This window comes from Stegastes partitus, unplaced genomic scaffold (genome assembly GCF_000690725.1).
Source record: "Stegastes partitus isolate 25-593 unplaced genomic scaffold, Stegastes_partitus-1.0.2 Scaffold120, whole genome shotgun sequence".
NCBI lineage: Eukaryota > Metazoa > Chordata > Actinopteri > Pomacentridae > Stegastes > Stegastes partitus.
The window spans coordinates 379,951-398,389 of record NW_007577851.1 but is presented as its reverse complement, the minus strand read 5'-3'; the positions used below and the strand labels follow the sequence as shown (position 1 = coordinate 398,389).

The following is an 18,439-nucleotide window of genomic DNA, read 5'->3' as shown; positions in this document are numbered from 1 at the left end:
CAGAAGCTTGTCTGCTCTTTTAACAATTAATCTTTAAGTCTTTATTAAAATTTTACTAAGGTCAATGAACAAAGTAAGACTTGGGCTGATGTCCTGCCTACCTCACTTACTCGCTCATTGTCAGGACTTTGCAAGGTTTAGTTAAATGGATTCAGAATAAGCCAGGATGGACCCGCAGGTGACAGAAATCACAAGCTGAAGCTCCAGTACAGGCCTGGAGGCTACAATGTTCTCCTCCCTCGAATTCATCTTTCTGCTGTAGGAGAGAAGAGGGAATGTGCTCACCATCCTAACAGTTTGCTTTGTCCTCTGGACCACTTCAGTTCTTCAGACCTGTGATGCTGTACAGACACTGTCCTTACTGACTGGTCTATCCCGAGCAGTTCGTTCATTATTCACACTCCTCTCTCACTCAGAACAAATTCTCAGGGAGGTACTGGAATCTTGCAGCAGCAACACAGAATATAAATTACACAGTGTTCTATATATTTGTACCTCTTATACTCTACTAACCACATTGTGGTGACTCAGATAAGACAAACCAGCATCTACAGTATGACGTTATTCAAGTCTCTGTTGGAGCTAGATGAAAAGACAGATAGACCTCTGTTGGCTTCATGAAGCTAGAGCCAGGAGGCAATTAGTTTAGCTTAGCATGAAACCTAAAAGCCTGAGAAACAGCTAGCGGGGCTGTGTCAAAAACTTTAAGGCACTTTGTTTAATCTGTGCAAAAATCCAAACTTAAAAAGGACAAGCTGTTGGTTTACGTTGTGTGCCGAAACTCCAAAACTGTTTATGACTGAGTAGTGACTTTCTGAACATCCTATTCTTTGCCAAGAAACCCTTTCAGCACATATCCTCCTGAGAAGATATAAGATGTTGTTTATAGATGAAACAAACAAGATAAAATATGTTGATAATGCCCCCTGGCTGTAGCTTCTTATTTAATATACAGACAAGAGAGTGGTACTAAATCAATATTAATTTAAGCCTTGTGTTTTCAATAAATAATCATCAATTCCTGCATAAAAATCAATATGATTCAGCTGGAAAAAAAACAAAAACATACTAAACATTGCGGTACAAGCTCTGTACACACAACTGTGGTGTTGCATTTGTAGCAAAGGCTCCACAGTTTGTTGACTCTATTTGAATTTATTAGACTTTCTTGTTTGTTGTATCAGTGCCAAAGCTTTTTGGCAGCAGCTTCCTGTTTAAAGTCCTCCGGGAGGACACGGTAACCTTTGTGCTTTATCGAAGTATTATTTTCTCATTAACTTCAGTCACAACAATGCTCAAAACCGTATAATAAGAAGCTTTTTAATCAAGCGCGTCGGCGGGATGGTTTGTGTTTGCTCGTTCTTGTAGAAGCAGAATTGATTGAAAAGCTGTAAGATGGCATTTAGCTTCACTAGGAATCATTTAAATTACCAGGAAAAAAGGTCACTCAACAAAAATAGCCTTTATTGATAGGTAAAATCAATTATATTAAGGCAACAGCAATACTGAGACTCACAAGCAGACTGAGTGATTTATTTTGGTTTTGGTGGCAGGTTTAGGTCTTTTTGTATAAAAAAACAAAAAAACTAAAATTCCTTTAAATCAGTGAAGGAAATAGGAGGTTAAAATAAGGTACTTCAGAAATGATTGCCACTGTCTTTGGCTGGATCGCTGTGCTTTGTATCCTCTGATTTGGAGCTCTGTTGAAACAAACAAAACATGCATTATTTTATGAATACTGCAACAGCTACTTTAGATATGTTTCAGAACAACACATACATAAGTAGATTTTGAGCTTTCAGATGTCAACGTTGCTTTGCATAATTTTAATAATGATGGTGATAAATATGCAACAATACCCCGATTAAAGACAAGGTTTGAAACGTGAATTACACTTATCTGCCTTCTTAATGAAAGAAAGATATAAAAGTTTCATATCATTCTCATGTCAGTACAACACACATGAGGCCAGTGCTGCTCCTCGAATGGCCACTTGAGGCTGGCTACAAAAACGAATCACTCCCCACTGTGATTTGTTAAAAGTTAAAGCATCAAACTTTACAGCAGAAATTAACACGATGACAGCGTGGTACCAAAACACGGTTTTGGCTTCAACAGCTAATTTCCAGTGCTAATGATTAAAGTTGGAGATTGTAGCAGCTCTGAGTGGCAGCTTGGTGCGGTCACAGGACAGTCCATGACCAAAAGACCGCTTTATCTCCAGTGTAAATGTGGAGGAGTTGGGCAATGCCAAACTTGCCGAACTGAATTTAAAACCGCTGTTCAAGAAACTTATAGATGACTTGGTGGAAAGTTCGTCCATCTTTATCAACAGTCTATGTTCAGGAACGGCTGTACTTCACTTGGCATAAAGACTGGAAGTAGGTGCAGTGAAGACGTATAGAGAATTAACATGTGAACTTTAGACATGCAGGCTGGTGTATTTTTCTTCTTCTTTTTTAACCTTTGGATAAACAATCCTTGCAATAGCTTTCTATAGAGAGGAGAGTGGTATCAATCTTCTCCTCTCACTCGAATTATGAAAATAAAAAGGCACATTTCCAAAACATGCTGACTGACTCTTTTAACTGTAAAAAACAGAAAATCCTGAATGTCAACCTAATGTCTGCTATAAACACAAAACACTTGGTGTTAATGTGAGTGTGCTTAGTTGTCTGTCTTTCAGTTTTGGCCCTGTGATGGACTGACAATCTGTCCAGGGTGTACCGTGCCTTTTGCCCTAAAATCAGCTGGGATAGGTGGTGTATAGACAATTAATCAGTGGATAAATGTTGGTCTCCTCCTCGATGTACCTTGGACTTGAAGAGCAGATTAATGACGCCCTTTGAACGTCTGTCTGCTGTCCGGTCAGAGGTCCCACAGACAGACATGCTCTTACTGTCTCTCCTGGCCCTGGAGGTGTCCACCTCCTCGGTCCCTCCAATCACTGCCAAGGACAGACCTGCAGGCAGGAACAACTGCGGATTTAGTGTTTGTGTCTCACTGATTACAAGCTTACAACAGAACCTTTGCCTCTTCCTGCAGCCAGACATTTTTTTTTTTTTTTTTTGTGGTAACTAATTGCACTCTTGCAGCTGTTCTGCTGATGCACTGTGTGCTCTGGCAACACTGGTGGCGCTGTGTGTATGTTCAGTCAGGCAGCACAGCTTGTAGTTAGCGGTGCTAATCAGAGATAGTGTATTAACACCACAGTCAATGCTGGCTCAGCTGGTCCGATCATGGAAGGACGCCAGTGAAGAATCAGTGAACTGAGGTCAGATGCACTGCTTCTAAGTGCAGGGTTACATCACTAAAACAATTAAATATTAACTGAATGATGCTGCATTAAAATTACAAAATTACGACATGACTGATTCGATAATTTGCCGCCTCTGTGTTAGGTCAGGTTGTTACTGCTACATTGCCCAGCTTGCCAATTTGTTTCTATATACACTTGACTGTAATGACCTTGCTTTTTTATTTTTTTCTCACAGTCAGCTTTCTAGACCAGACAAAAAATAAAAAACTGCGCTTCTTCTCAGGTCATGACTTTGTGGGCCCTTATTTTACAGCTGCAACTCAGCTACAGTGCGCTATTCACTCAGCACTAGGTGGATTTGTGTGTGTTTGTCACCGGTGATGGCAGGCAGGGATCTGGAATTGGCATTGGTCAGCAACACATTTCCTTCATTTGGCTCAGACAAGTTGGTGTCACTGCGGAACTCCTGTTTCTTGGACAGCTAGAGGGAGACAGAGATCACACAAAGCTCAGCAATGAAACCAACATTTCATGAGTTAAATGCCTTACATGTAACCTTATCAGCTCCTCTCTTCTCTCTTTCACATTTTCCCCTCTTTTATTCAATTACTGCTGAATCTCACCCGTTTGCAGTCCAGCGTATTTGTCCTTTCTCTTTCCTCTGAGATGAAGATCATGCTGCTCCTTTTCTTCTTCTTCTTACTCTTCCTCATTTTGACCTCTGCATCGCCCACCGTCACCACTCCCTCCTCCACCGTACTTACACTAACACTGCCGCTGGAACGCTGCAGGCTGGAGGTCCAGGAGTTCGGAGACTCAGGAGGGAGGTCCCTGTTCGGAGGCAGGAACGGTGTCAGTAGTGAATTAAAGGAGTTAAAAGCAGATTTTTAAATCTCTGTTGAAATTGGACACATATATACATTAATCACATAGATGCAGATTAATTCTTGGGGGAGTCTTTTGAGACCCTAAGGTCACAAACATGCATGCTACCTGTCTGCATGGGTCTTGGTTGGAGTCCCACATTCAGATCCTTGCAGAGAGGAAATGGAGATGATGGACTGACGAATGGAGCGCAGCATGGAGCGAGGACGAGTGGACTTTCTCTCATCCAAATCGGGCTGGAGAGAGAGATAGAAAGTTGTGGCAGTGACACAATGCAAAAGCACATCTTTAGAGACAAAAGAAAAGCAAAAGACAGTGAAAACACTGTATCATCACTCCGCCTATCATTAGTTTAATTCCTCCTGAACGGCAGAGCCAATTTGGAAGTTAATAACCATATTTGCTCCAATTTAATTCATCCAAATTTAAAGGTACAAATCCTATATTAACACTCCACTCACGGGTTTTGTGAGTATTTTGATCTTTGAATTTGCCTGGTTCAGCTAATTTGCAGCTCAATTAGTGCAGCACTGCCACAGCTACTCTGGCTTTGCACAAAATTAGATGTTTTGGTTTACAGAAACACCAAGTTTCACTGAAAAGGCTCTCATTATCCTACTTTTTTTTCCCTCTCTTCTCCGCCTCCTGTCACTCCCCCCCCCCAGGTCTTACCAGCTCTCTCACTCCGTATTCTTTCTCCACTTTCTTCTTTAGCTGTTTGAAACATTCTTCCATGCGGTCATGGAAAGGACGCAGGTCATCTGTCACTCTCTTTCCATGGAGGGAGATTCCTCCACCTAGTAATGGGATCTATAGATAGAAATAATATAGCATCACTTGGAGGAACCACATGAAAGAAACCCAACTATATGTGCTTTGTACTTGTATTTTAAAATGTGCGTTAACATGTTCAGCACCTGCCAGGCGATGAGGTCTTTGAGCCGCAGCAGTTTGTCTCTGTCCTCCGGGTGCTGCTGGTTGTATTCTTCGGTAAAGAATGCCTGATGCAGAGAAATGTTCAAGATTGAGACAGTTTTTAAATGAACACCTGACTTTTCCACCGACATGGGTAATCATTTTATGTGGGATATTATAATACAGAATGCTGTTTGAAGGTGAATACCAAAGACATTTTGAGCTATGAATACACCACACTCTAATAAGTATAGTTAATTTAATGCTTTTTGGACCGCAAAATTTAACTTTGATCATATTCAGAGCCTCAGGAGGTGATACAGATTTTTTATACTAAATACATTTAAGTCAATGCATTATGACAGATGAGTCTTTCACTGACGCAGTCTTTCATAACTTTTTAAGGACTTACTCAGACATGGTGAATAATTGTCCTGCTTAGTCATAACACATCTTTTACAACAGATAACAAAGACTCATCAAGCATAAATCTCAGATGTAACACTATTTAGTAGGAGAATGGTCAATAACTGACCTAGATAATATTATCTGGGTGAGGCTTTGAGTACTGGTGCTGATCCTTGACAGTTTAACAAGTTACCTTCTCATACTTGGCAAAGCCGCCCATTACAGCTGGATCCACGATGCCATTGAGCAGCATGGAGAGAGGGTTGATGGGAAGGCTCCAGTCAGCCTGGTACTGGTTAATCATGGTCAGAATCTTCTCATTTGTGGACTCCATGGTCTCTATGGCATTCTCCAGTGGAGACAAGGTAGTCTGGGAAGGGAGGCGGTGTGGTAGAAGGAGGATAGGGGGGGAAAAGAATTGAGGGAAGAGGAAAGGCACAGATGAAATAAAGATGGAGGGTTTTTACAGAATCAAGTGTGGGAGATGTACAATAAAAAATTTAGCAAAAAAGAAGAAAGAAAATGAATTTAATCAGTGGTGGTGAGATGGAGAGCACGTTACACTGGAGACAAATATCTCACAGCAAACATACAAGTCAAACATGGAAGCCCTGCTGGCTTACATGTTTCATGTCAGTAGCCTCAAACCAGCGCAGGATCCCAGGCAGCTTATACACAGTGGTGAAGGTTGTGCGCTCAATCCACATGGACTAAAACAAAAAAAAAAAACAAGGGAGAGAAGAAAAATAATAAAGCTGTCACATGAATCTCTGCCACTCATGCATACTTATAACCCAATGTTGTGTCTTGTATTAAAGACTGAACTCGTACCAGACACTTGCTGCACAATTTCATTTAGATTTCATCTAATCCAATCATACACCACAGTAATACCTGAATCTGATGCTGCATCTCGAGTGCTCATCTGAAACCGAAGCGTAAACGGATGTCTTATCGTATAATTGCACTATAACCTGCTGTCAAATAATATCCTATTATTTTACAGAACAGGAACTCCTCTTTTCAGACTTATAACAAGAATACAATACCTACTGAAATGCTTTTATGGTCCCCGTGGCGATAAATCTTTTAATTTAACAAAATAAATAACAAAAACAAAACTTACAGCAAACTCATTGTTTGGGTCCACAGGTCCTTTCCTCACAGGTCTGGAATAGTGGAATCGCTGCACGTAGTTAGACTTGTAGAAGCTAGATTGTGCAGGAAGATAGACACAGAGGATAGGAAAGAGTTCAACAAAGAAAATTAAAGAAACCATTTACAAGTGAGGAAAATGTTGCCCATGTCCATAGAAGTGCCAGTTTCCTTTTAATCTTGGCTTGTAATTATTATCCAACTGTACTGACTTGATGATCTGGTCAGGAACAGGTTTGTTCTTCAAGCGAGGAGGGATCTCGAGGACGGGCTGCACTGTGAAACACTGCATATCTGGATCAGATGGCTCAGAAATTAATGCATCACTACATGATAGACGACATCTTAGTAATCCTGAGTGCACAAACTGACAGTTGGGGTATGTTTCTGAGCTGTGCTGGGGTTTCATATACAGAGGTGCACCAACAGGCATAACAAAACATGACATTTTGATTGAGACCAAACCTTATGAATGAAAATATTTAACACAAATAGATCTGATCTCTGGTTAAATTTAATTGTGTTTCTTGGCAAAAAAACCCCCCAAAACTTTCCTGACATTATCGTACAGAAAACACTGGATTTACGCTGATCTCATTGTTTACTTTCAGATTTCTTTAGTGACTGAACTACATATAAATCGTAAAGGTACTGCTGAACTATTGTGTATTTACGATTTGCATTTCTGTATCACTGCACCTGTGAAGGCTGTAGACTATTGAAAGCATTTATATTTTCTACTTTCTATGCACATGTGCGTTTCTGTGCTGCCTAAAGGATACACTGAAGTGGAGAGTTCCTGATATCCTCTCCTGGCATGGTGGTCGTGTTGAGGCGAACAGAACTGGGGAACTGACTCATGAGGTGATTCTGGAAGTCCTCTCTGCGCTCATACTCCTTACCACGGTGGATGAACACCTTGTTCTGAAGCCAGGGGGAAATGAACTGGTGTTAATAAGGATAATGAAAAGATTAACATTACATTTATCCTGCAATCTTTTATATTATACATAACATATATTATAATATTCTTCCATCTAGAGAGTTGGCAAACACCCCAATTCTTTCTCAAAAGCACAGAAGTGCGCCTGTGCCTTGTCTCCTTTCACTGCCCTTCTAAAAACTGAGTCCTTGACTTTGTCATACTCCTTACCACAGCAGATTAACACATCTAATGAATAAAGGAGCAATAAACACCGCAATATTTTATTTCTACAGTTTGCTGAAATCCACAGATCCTCAATGTTCCCTGAAGGTACCTTATGTCCCATTCTGTTAAACATCTTGCTGGTGTTTATAAAAACTTGTCCACTCCTGCAATTTTAAATAGCTAAGCTTCAGTGCTGATAATAGGGGAAAAAAAGTTTTTGATCCTTTTCTACAAAAGAAGCCATCAGTGTTACTTTGGGAACAGTGTGAATCTCTGCTTCTAAAGAACACAAATATTCTTTTGGATAATAAAAACGATATACTTTATGTCTATAAAACACAAAAGGCTCATATATAGTGCTATAATGTTTATTTGTATGAACAGTGACATAAATGCAAACCCTGAGGAATGGAGGGTAGCCCTGTCCATAGTATCCCACTGCAAAGTAGTCCGGCTTAGGCCTCAAGATCTTCATGATATTCTCATAGAACCTGGCTTGTTTCTCCTGCAGAGAGAGACAAAGAGAGAGACAGAGGATGTGTTCAGGGGAGAGTCTCAGATGTGCACCGGGTGCAGCTGGGGCAGTTTTATCAGCTCACGCCAATGACAAAGCTACCCTCAGCAGAATGCTGGGCCTGTGAGGGTGATAGATGCAGAAAAAAAGTGCACACCATCCAAGGGCAATGTCTGTCATTTATATAACCACATAAATTCAGCATTAGCTCAGAGAGCTACTGCCGCAGTCATATAAAGAGAGACAGAGGTTTTTCCATTGTTGGGAAAAGTGTAATTTTCTTTGGGGAGGGGAAAAGATGAGTTAAGTGAAGGGGAGACAGAGGGGAAGGTGGTGCTAAACCTCAAGTCAGGATTTTGGTATGGAGGGAATCACTTCTGCTGTGGTGTCAAAGCAAAGGATGAAGGAAGGAAGCTGACTGAGGACAAAGCAAGAAGGGCTACGAGGGGTTTGAAGTAGTTGAAGACTGACAGTGTGGAATCACATTTTTGGGGTCATATGGTAATTAGTGGAACCCAAACTAGAGCTCTTCAGAAAAAGATTGATTTAAAGGAGGATTTGAAGTATCAAGTATAATTTAAACATGGATGGATGTTGGTAATGTTACATGATGAACATGGGGGAACGAAAACTGCTTATTGAAACAGTATGTTCAGAGGTTATCAGTGCAATTTACAACTTGAACACAGACTGTTGGACAGCTTGCCAAAAACCAAATCCATCTATTTGAATATCCTACATATTTTATTTATATCACTGAAGTATTTAATTGAGTTGTGTAACTGCGGCTATAAAAAAAAAAAAAGAAATAAAAAACCTAACATCTCTTTCTTTCCCACAAACGCCCTGTTAAACCCAAGAACATCAAAAACATCTATAAAGAGAATTCAGAGGATCGTTTTTGAGGCAAGAAAAATGGCAAGAAATATGTGATTGCGACTGCTGCACAGAAGACAGGAAAGTTTGAGATTGTACAGTATTACCAGTCTCTTGCTGAGCAACTCGTAGTCGAAGATCTCATTTTCATACTGCTCTGCTAGTTCCTTACACAGAGTGATGGCCTCTTCCCACATCTAAACACAAACACACACACATACACATACATCAAGAAAAGAAGCAGAAACAGTGTCCTTCATTACACCACCTGCTTATACATCAGTAGCAGGTGTTGTGGTGGGAATTCATCTCATGCAAATCTCTGTCTCCTGGTCCCTGTAGAGTGGAGGGAAGTCTCTATCTCAGCTTCAGAGAACATGACACACTCATGGAGAATACAGAATGAATGTGACGCCAACATACTGCATAGATGACTCTGTGATTGCAACAGTGTTTCACTCTCACAAAAGGTATGAGAGAAGCATTTTACAAAATAGCATTGCAATCTTTTTACCTTTAGTGAAAGGAATCCCAAAAGTTAAATGAACAACAGAAAAGATGAACGCTGAAGGCATTTAAAAGATATTTTACAACAACTGATTTTTGATTAATGGTTTATTTATTTCGTTTTTTTAATATTCAAATTACTCTCTGGCGAAATTGTCAAGAGTTAAAAATTCAACAGTTAAAAAGGAAGGTGAAATCATCTAAAACAATCCTCACCTTGCCCTTATCAAAGTAGTCGATGATGGTGTCGTAGAGCGTTTCTTTGAGCTGCCGCTGGGTTTGGGAGCCATGGAGTTCAAACTGGGGGCTACACATGTCATCTGACCACTGGGACAGAGACAGTCACAAAGACAGAGGCACGGAAGAGAAGCCAAAAATAATGAGTGATTATTTCACGAGCAGAAGCAAACATTAGAGCAGACATTATATGAGGTTCTTCAATAAGTTCTCCGCCTCACCCAGAAACAAGGAGGTGTAATTCCCATTTAGGGGCATGACAGTGTCCTATAAAGCCTCATATCACAGTCCACAAAAACTCAACTGTTTTCAGCAATTAAAGAAAAAAGGAGTGGAAAGCTTTAAGCTGGTGTGCTGCTGCTGCTTCAGGACAATGCACAATCCACACAGCACAGGTGGCAGAAGCTGCCAAAAATGTGGCTTTGAACTGTTGCTTCATGAACCTTACTCAGCCAGCCTGCACCGTCTGGATTCTATCTGTTTACCAAACTGAAACCCCACTTGCGTGGTCACCATTTTAAAAGTAATGATGAAGATATTTGTGATGTTGAGGAGTATCTGGAGGGTCAAGATGTTACCTTGTTCCATGAAGGGGTAGTGAAGCTTGAACATTGGTGGAGCAAGTGCATTAAAGTTATAGGTGACTATGATAAAAAATAAAAATAAATGCAAGAACAATATTTCTCCTGTGAGGCTGAGAACTTTGAAGTACCCTCCTATGTTGTCAAGACTATCTCCACTGAACAAAGAAATAAGAGAGAAGAAGAACTTAAAGCTTAGAGCTTTTTCATTTGCAATAAATGAAGATTAGTCCAGAGCCACAGTGTGCACAAAGACACAAGCGCAATGCTCATTTATAATATAAATGGGACAATAGTTTATCTTCTATTACAGAAATTACACTGAAATTTAATTTAGAAAGCAAACAAAAAAAAGTACATCATGATTCCCAGATCTGTCTAATCTGCTTAGGATGGTGAGGAAGACGATTATAGCATGTCGCGTGTGGTGCAGTCGGCTCTTTCCAATAAAGTGAAACAGGGATGACAGGTCTGACACAGCAGATGAATGGAGAATATAAAAAAAAAAGGCTGTAGAGTTCAACTGCTTTGATGTAATGATACAAGACAGAGAGAGGAGATAAAGAGCGAGAGACGCCCCTATTCCTCTGTCCCCCTACGTGAGCCACTAAGTTTCCCATAAAAGAGATGAAGAGACAAAAGAGGTCAAACACACCCAGACACATGCATGCACATCCTCTCGCACACAAACCTACACACACGCACACGCGCGCAATTACACACAAACTGCCTGTGCAAGTGCACTGCATCAATCACCATAGTGATCTAGCTGCAGTGCCTGACACTATGCCATAAACTAACCTTGGAGCTTCATCATTTGGAGGCCAGCGACATAGCAACCATTTATCAGCTAATAAAAAAAAAAACTACCTCATTTGTGGCAGGCTAGTGATTAGGCAGAGCAAAACACTGGGACCAGCATGTACCAACAAAATATGTCTTTACACTCGTGTGTGTGTGCATGTATGTGTGTTTGCTTTACCTTGAGCAGACGAGAGTGCAGCAGCAGGGTATAAGCTGCCTCCGTGTAGTTTTCACCCTCCAGGTGAAGGTCCCTCAGTTTGTAGAGGTACCTGAACACACACAAACACAATTACAGAAGTCATTTTATAAGTGACTTAAACATCACTCCACTAGATGCCACTGTTGGGCAACCCCAAGACCTCTAAATGAAGGATTAATCGCAAATGTGGCACTGAATCAGCCTGCCTCACTTTCCCTTGTTCTTTGTTTTTCTGGTCTGTTAGTTGTCACAGTCTAGTTGCTGCGTATGACTTTGTGAGTGGAAAAAAAAAACACAACACTTTTAGCCCCTCTTTCATTTTCATCGATGTTGTGCATATCTAAATCTAACCCTACACTGTTGTCTTTTAGTTTCATCCACTCTCCATCCTTCTGTGGCTTTCTGTTCTTCCCCACCTTGTCCCTCTTCACCCAGCTGACACTTCTGTCCTCCTTCTCTCTGCCTGGACCCCAGTCTCTTCACAACTGACATGGTTTTCATGAGCCAAATTTAGAAAGCGGCAGACATTCATTCTTCTGTACTCCACGCGAACCAGAAACATATTGCACAGTACATTTACGTTTGCATAATTCAACGACTAATTTTAAATGAATTGAATGTTGCCCTATAATTAAGTGTAAAGGCTGGTGTACAGTCAATGACTCGTTGAAAATTATGCCATTTCACCTTGAGTGGGCATGACATGAGCAGTGACCCAATTCTGCATAAATCTAGGATGTCAAAAAAAGTGACAAAATAACCAACAATTAGTACGCAAGCTAAAAATGTTGTTCATGAATATTATGCTGTTTTAGTGCACACCTTTTTGAAGTATACCATTTTCTAGAAACAATGGGCGATGTGCGAATAGAGTGAGTGTCGAGAAAACTGCCCAAAGATTTTACAAAACAAAACATACAACAAAATATTTATTTGGCAGAAGTATCCAGAAGTTTGCTATATGTGAATTGCAAAAAGAAGGATGCTATAGTGATTAGTATGTAGCACTTAATGACATGGAGTTATGCACAGTAATACAATGTTTTCACAGTTTTCACATTTCTGTCCTCAGAGACAATTTGGAGAAAAGATATTACTAAATCGAGCCAATGCAAACCCAAGTGAACTTTCCTATTTTACTTTTTTTTTCTTTTTTTTTTTGGATTCCACCAAATGAATATTTATTTTTAAATTTATTTTGTGGGGCTTTTTGCCTTTATTCAATAATACAATGTAGACAGACGAGAATTGCAGGACAGAGTGAAGGGAAGTTAAATGCAGCCAATGGTCTGGCAGGCCAGAATCAAATTAGGGGTCTGCTGCTCAGGGCGTATGTGCCCATATGGTATGCATAACCACTTGGTTCTAGGGTCACCTGGGAAACAATTTTTGACCAAATCTGCAATGATGATGCAGAGTTCTGTACGAACAATTATTAGCACTAATTCACAAGTTTCATCACGTATCGATGTACACACATAGGGATATGTGCATTAAGTTAAGTATTATCTTCAGTATATAGGCAAGTAATTAGTCTGCAAATGTTCCATAACTCACACAGTGAGCCATAACATAATTAGTTCAGGATTTCATTATCCACTGTTGCATAACTGCACTATAATATCACATTCTGATTATATAACACAGCGGGAAATGGACATTTGCATTAAAAACGTTTGTTGGCTAACACTGACTAGCTAGCCAGCCAACTGTTACTGTATTCTCCACAGAGCTGACTGAGGCAGTTTATCAGCTGCTGACTTAGTCTTATATTCACACATGCAGATAACTAGTGTCTAAAAGCCATTGCCAGAAATGCACCATGGGACCTGACGGGATCAGTATTCCTCTCTTTCCCTCTCTCTCTCTCTCTCTCTCTCTCTCTCTCTCTCCTGCAAACATCCTGTCTTTCTCTGTCTCTCCACCTCTCCCTCCCTCGTGTTCATCATGTCTCTCTTTCTCTCTGTTCTCCCTCCAGTCAGACCAAGGGCTGATCCTGTGGATTTTGACATTAATTCAGTAGAACTCATATAATCCCTTGTCAGATTATGGAGCCACACACACGCACTTACGTGCACACATCCAGACATGCATATACATGCATACACATGCAGCACAAACATACACCATTCAAATATAATTCATGTCAAAGCCAGGATGTAAATACCTGATGTACATCCCTTCACGATTGATGTCCTTGTAAAAGTTCTGCAAACACAAAAGCAGAGGAAGGGTTAGTGTTTGTGAGAGTGTGTCTGCGTGACAGAGAGAGATTTTTAAAAATTATTCCAAAGCACTGCAGCAGCTGTAAGTTTCTAATTTTGTATTTGTGTGGCTGAGTGTTTGCCCACATGGCTGTATGTGTCCGTTATGCATGTTTACTCTATATACTTCTGATTGCCCGTGTGTGTTAATGTGTGGGAGTGCGTGCATGAACACTTGCTCGTTAAAATGCACAAACTCCCAGTTTAATGAAGTTTAATGACATCTACAGAGAACAGAGGAGTGGAACAAAGTGATGTAACCCCACCTCCCATCACCAGTACAAATAATAAACAAGAACACACACATACGCACACACATATACACACAAATAGAAATATGCAAATAAAAAAATCAAGCTCCATTATAACGGGAGATGTTGGGAAGCCAAATCATACAGTGTGCATAGTTATATGTATTTCCTTTATTGAAGCAAGTGTAAAATACATAATTGATTGCACTGATGCGTTTTAAATTCAATAAGCCATGTTCATGTTGTAGGCTGACCATCAACAGGAAGGTCAGATGTCGTTACCCGCAGCAGCTGATAAGCCTTTTAAACAGACAACAGCGTGACCTACAGCAGAACTATGAAGAGGCAACTGTTTAAAAATCTCCAAATATGTGCACATCAGCAATACAGACATTCTCTTGTGAGCAGATGACACTGACCTTGGAATCACAAATTGTCCTGGAAACCCTTCAAGTCAAGGTTAACCAAGCATGTATATATACTTTAGTCGGAGCATTCTGTGTGTTTTAATGTGTACAAGCAAATTTGTGTTTCTTTGAAGGTGCATGTGTATGAAGAAGCAAGTGTGTGACTGTCCGCGCGTGCACGTGTGTGTGTGTGTAGGTGTGTGTGTGTGTGTGTGTGTGTGTGTGTGTGTAATCCCTGAGTGAAGTTAGCCTGGAGGGGCATGGACAGGAGAATGCACTAGTCCTTGCTCGCCTGCAGAAAGGATTTTTCAGCTGGCCAAACAAATAAAATAGAAAAGCTAATGGGCATCTGCTACAGGCTACAAGCAAAGCACATCTGCTCTGTACCAGGAGCCTCTTTCTTAGGGAAACAAATACATAATATAGAGCCACATTACATCCATCCATCCATCCGTTATCTATTACCGCTTAATCCTCACTTGGGTCTATCCCAGCTGACTCAGGGTGAAGGCAGGGGACACCCTGGACAGGTCACCAGTCTATCACAGGGCTACACAGACAGACACAACCAAGCACACTCACATTCACACCTATGGACAATTTAGCATCACCAATTAACCAAGCATGTTTTTTGGACTGTGGGAGGAAGCCGGAGAACCTGGAGAGAACCCACGCTGCCCGTGGAGAACACGCAAACTCGACACAAAAAGATCCCGGGCATCCTAATCGGGGATCTTCTAGCTGCGAGGTGACAGTACTAACCACCGAGCCACCTTGCGGCCCACATTACATCCATCCTCATGAAGGTTTGCATCTCAGAAATGTCAAAGATTTCAAGGAAAAAGAAAGAAGGAGTTTAGAGGAGGAGCCATGTGACTTAATCTGCTGCGGAGATGATCATAAGGTGAATAGAAGGGATCCATTACTAAACCTGAGAATACCGTGGGGGAGAATGTGATTAGGAGATCACATAAGAGAAAGGATGTGGAACAGACAGGAGCTGATGCAACCCGTTGCAAACAGCTGAAGACCAGACACATAGATGAATCTATTCCTTCAGATCAATCAGCACACAAATTAAATGTGGAAAAGGAAAAGAAAGACTTTGGCATGTGAGACAAGGCACAGAATCAGTGTTTGGTAATAAGCTCCTCAATCAGTTTGGCTGCTTTGGTATAGATATCACTGAGTGAGATGTGAATGGAACAAACTCACTTACTAATATCTTCTGACATTAGTCTTTCAGTTAATGATGGGTTTATTGATGTGTGTTTGTCTGAGATCAGCAGCTCTTTGCTGTGAGGTTCAATGCTACAACTACAAAGTACACAACAAGAATCACAAGGTTAGTGTCAATAAATGCAAATGCTTGATAATGTGTGCCAGACTCCCAGCATAAGGGAGATTTTGAAAGATTCAGCAAGCATCAGTGAAACAAGTAGAAAACAAAAAATGATGAAATTCTCATGGAGGAAATGCTCACACCAATACGGTGAAATTCTAAGACCCAACTTTGTAAATAAGTCCAGTTTCTTTATGGGTAAGTAACTGCCCTCTTAGGAAGCCTACTTGAACACATTTTGCATATCGGAGTGACACCTTTCATGCTCGTGATTGCAACAAGACTTTTAAAAAGCAAGGCAAAGGGCAAGTCTGCCTGCTTATTCCTGATTTCAAAAGAAGGCGGGACTCACCAGAAGATTGACAGTGCAGCTCATGCGGTTGTTGCGGCTGTCATCGCTCATCACGGTGCGGTAGTCAAGGAGACGAATGAGGAGTCCCTTCACCAAGGAGACAAAGTGCTGCACCTGGGGCTTCAGCGTGGGTTTCTGGGCAGCACAGTCCAACAAGCTGGCAGACAAGCATGCACAAGTTAATCATCAGAGACGTCTGAAAGGGTTTTGCCTTGTTATTCGGAAACCTATGACAGGCGTTAAAAGTTACATTCTCCAGGGCAGGCAGGAAATCCACTCCAGGAAGTTATGCTGAGAATATAGCAAGGCAATGGATATAACATTTTTATTTGTACCATTTTGTACTATGTTATAAGTTCATATATTGTTATACTAAGGCCTACATGGTCTCCAGTAGTTGCATGTAACGTTCGTCTCCTCCTCCACCCTCCACCTCGTGATCCAACTTCAGAATGATCTCATTCTCAAACTGCAGAAGAGAAGAGAGAGAGGGGGAGAGAAAGTGAAGATGGAGACAAAAGGGAGTTGAGGAAGCAAAAGAGAAGAGCAATGGAAGAAGAAATCAATTATGCAAGCATAATTAAGGTGTCTCCTTTACTTTTATGTGCAGCTTCACAGGAAATCAATGGAGGACAATATGTATGTCCCAGTGTTTCTGTGTGAGTGTGGATTTTGTGAAGTGATTTGTTTTGCGTTTGTGCTAATGTCCCCAGATGTAAATGCCATATGTTATTGTCTGTGGATGTCTTTCAGGATCTCAACTATATTCACATGCATATTGCAGTCCTGTATGCATGGATGTACCTTTTGGAAGTTTCCATACTGAGCATGTTCACAGGTGATCATGTCAAAGAAGATGGGAATAGTGGCCCTCCTCAACTCTTCCTCAGGGATCAGAGTCATCTCCAGGATGGGACCCACCATACCAGGGATGAAGCAGATCTTGTGACTGCCTGAAAGACATACATACATGTACTTTAAAATAACAGGTAAAATTGCATGTGACCTCTTGGCACACTAATTCAACAGGTTTTTGTCCACCAAATCTGATAAGTCATTTTTCGTCTGCAATAAGGACTTTCAACTCTGCTTCCTGTTTATAGCATAAACCACTACATTTCTGTACATGCCATTTTCTCTGAGTACAAATGAACACTACATTTTATTCATAGAGACACATATAGTGTTATATTGATGTCTATCTCTGTGAAATGATGCTGGCATAGTGAACCTCTGCTACCATGCTGCATGGAGAACACAAATTCCACAGAGTCCTGCTTGTGTCATGGAGTGCAATCATACCCAAAAGCAGCAATGCAATCACACTTTACACTATAAACTCGATTTTCTTACCTAGTTTGTACCAGATGTCTCGAATAGCGAAGCCAATGAGGCTTCTCATATCGCCATATCTGAAATAAAAGTGTTTGAGAGGGAGAGAGTAGGAGAGGGAAAACACAGAAACACAGACAGAAGGAGAAATCAGCCCCTGAGTTTAGAAACAATGTCTTAATCAATACTGTTGTTTTCACCTACAGAAACCAAAAAACCCAGTGGGAAAGATAATGCTGCACTACTCTGTCTCAACGTGAAATAAATTGAATGTCTATCTACAGGTAACACAAGGGTTTAATAGGTAGTGGGAGTACAAACCGTAAATGCAGACTCCGAAATAGATCGCAAATCACTGAGTGTTTCATTAGTGCAGAGAGGGTAGGTGTGGTAAATAGGGAAATTAAATGGTTCTACTCTCACTTGGCTAGAATCTTGTTCCTCTTGGTTGGAGAGAAATGCTGAAGCTGCAGAGACTCCTGGGTAATAAAAGCCACCGCCAAGTGGAAATAGTTATTCCACAACTAGACAGGGAGGAAGAGTGAAGGAGAGACAGGATGTAGGAAGAGACAATTAAGTTCCAGGTTAAAAGCGGCGCAGGAACAATAACATCAACGCAATTGATAGAAATAAAAAATACTGCACACACAAATACCTACCTGCACTTCAAAGTCATCGTTATTGAGGAACTTGTGGTTCATTGTGTCGGCGTATGTGTTGATGGCTCTCAGGAACACTCTAATGGACACACACATGTGCACGTATTGTAAATACAAGTCAAAGTGTGTCAACAACGTCCAATTCATGACTCAACTCAACTCTCACGGCGGCAGTTGATCACTAAGAAACGTAAAATAAATAAATAAAATTTAAAAAAACATTTGCAATTTCCTGTATATTTTCTATGATTCTGAAATACCCACAAAATAGCAAGAAAAATACAAAAACAGACTGTGATTTTAAATGTCTAAAGTGGAATGTCATCAGAAACCTGTAACTGT

The 18,439-nt window shown here is 40.7% G+C and overlaps 1 protein-coding gene across 1 annotated transcript in view; it reads right to left on the bottom strand.

Annotated features, from left to right (window-relative positions):
- Positions 1-1,442: 1,442 nt before the first annotated feature.
- The window catches only part of dock2 (dedicator of cytokinesis 2), a 100,000-nt gene continuing 83,003 nt past the window's right edge, over positions 1,443-18,439 (bottom strand). Inside the window, exons 29-51 of the mRNA XM_008278326.1 lie at positions 18,098-18,176; positions 17,862-17,962; positions 17,460-17,518; positions 16,911-17,059; positions 16,490-16,575; positions 16,107-16,263; positions 13,658-13,698; positions 11,470-11,560; positions 9,886-9,996; positions 9,270-9,359; positions 8,173-8,277; positions 7,405-7,546; positions 6,835-6,916; positions 6,594-6,678; positions 6,091-6,177; positions 5,661-5,837; positions 5,062-5,145; positions 4,817-4,954; positions 4,253-4,380; positions 3,883-4,090; positions 3,635-3,740; positions 2,814-2,962; positions 1,443-1,700 (exon numbers count right to left, since the gene is read on the bottom strand). Of these exons, the coding sequence (XP_008276548.1) occupies positions 1,638-1,700; positions 2,814-2,962; positions 3,635-3,740; positions 3,883-4,090; positions 4,253-4,380; positions 4,817-4,954; positions 5,062-5,145; positions 5,661-5,837; positions 6,091-6,177; positions 6,594-6,678; positions 6,835-6,916; positions 7,405-7,546; positions 8,173-8,277; positions 9,270-9,359; positions 9,886-9,996; positions 11,470-11,560; positions 13,658-13,698; positions 16,107-16,263; positions 16,490-16,575; positions 16,911-17,059; positions 17,460-17,518; positions 17,862-17,962; positions 18,098-18,176 (2,518 nt within the window). The 3' untranslated portion in view covers positions 1,443-1,637. The remainder of the gene's footprint in view (positions 1,701-2,813; positions 2,963-3,634; positions 3,741-3,882; positions 4,091-4,252; positions 4,381-4,816; positions 4,955-5,061; positions 5,146-5,660; positions 5,838-6,090; positions 6,178-6,593; positions 6,679-6,834; positions 6,917-7,404; positions 7,547-8,172; positions 8,278-9,269; positions 9,360-9,885; positions 9,997-11,469; positions 11,561-13,657; positions 13,699-16,106; positions 16,264-16,489; positions 16,576-16,910; positions 17,060-17,459; positions 17,519-17,861; positions 17,963-18,097; positions 18,177-18,439) is intronic.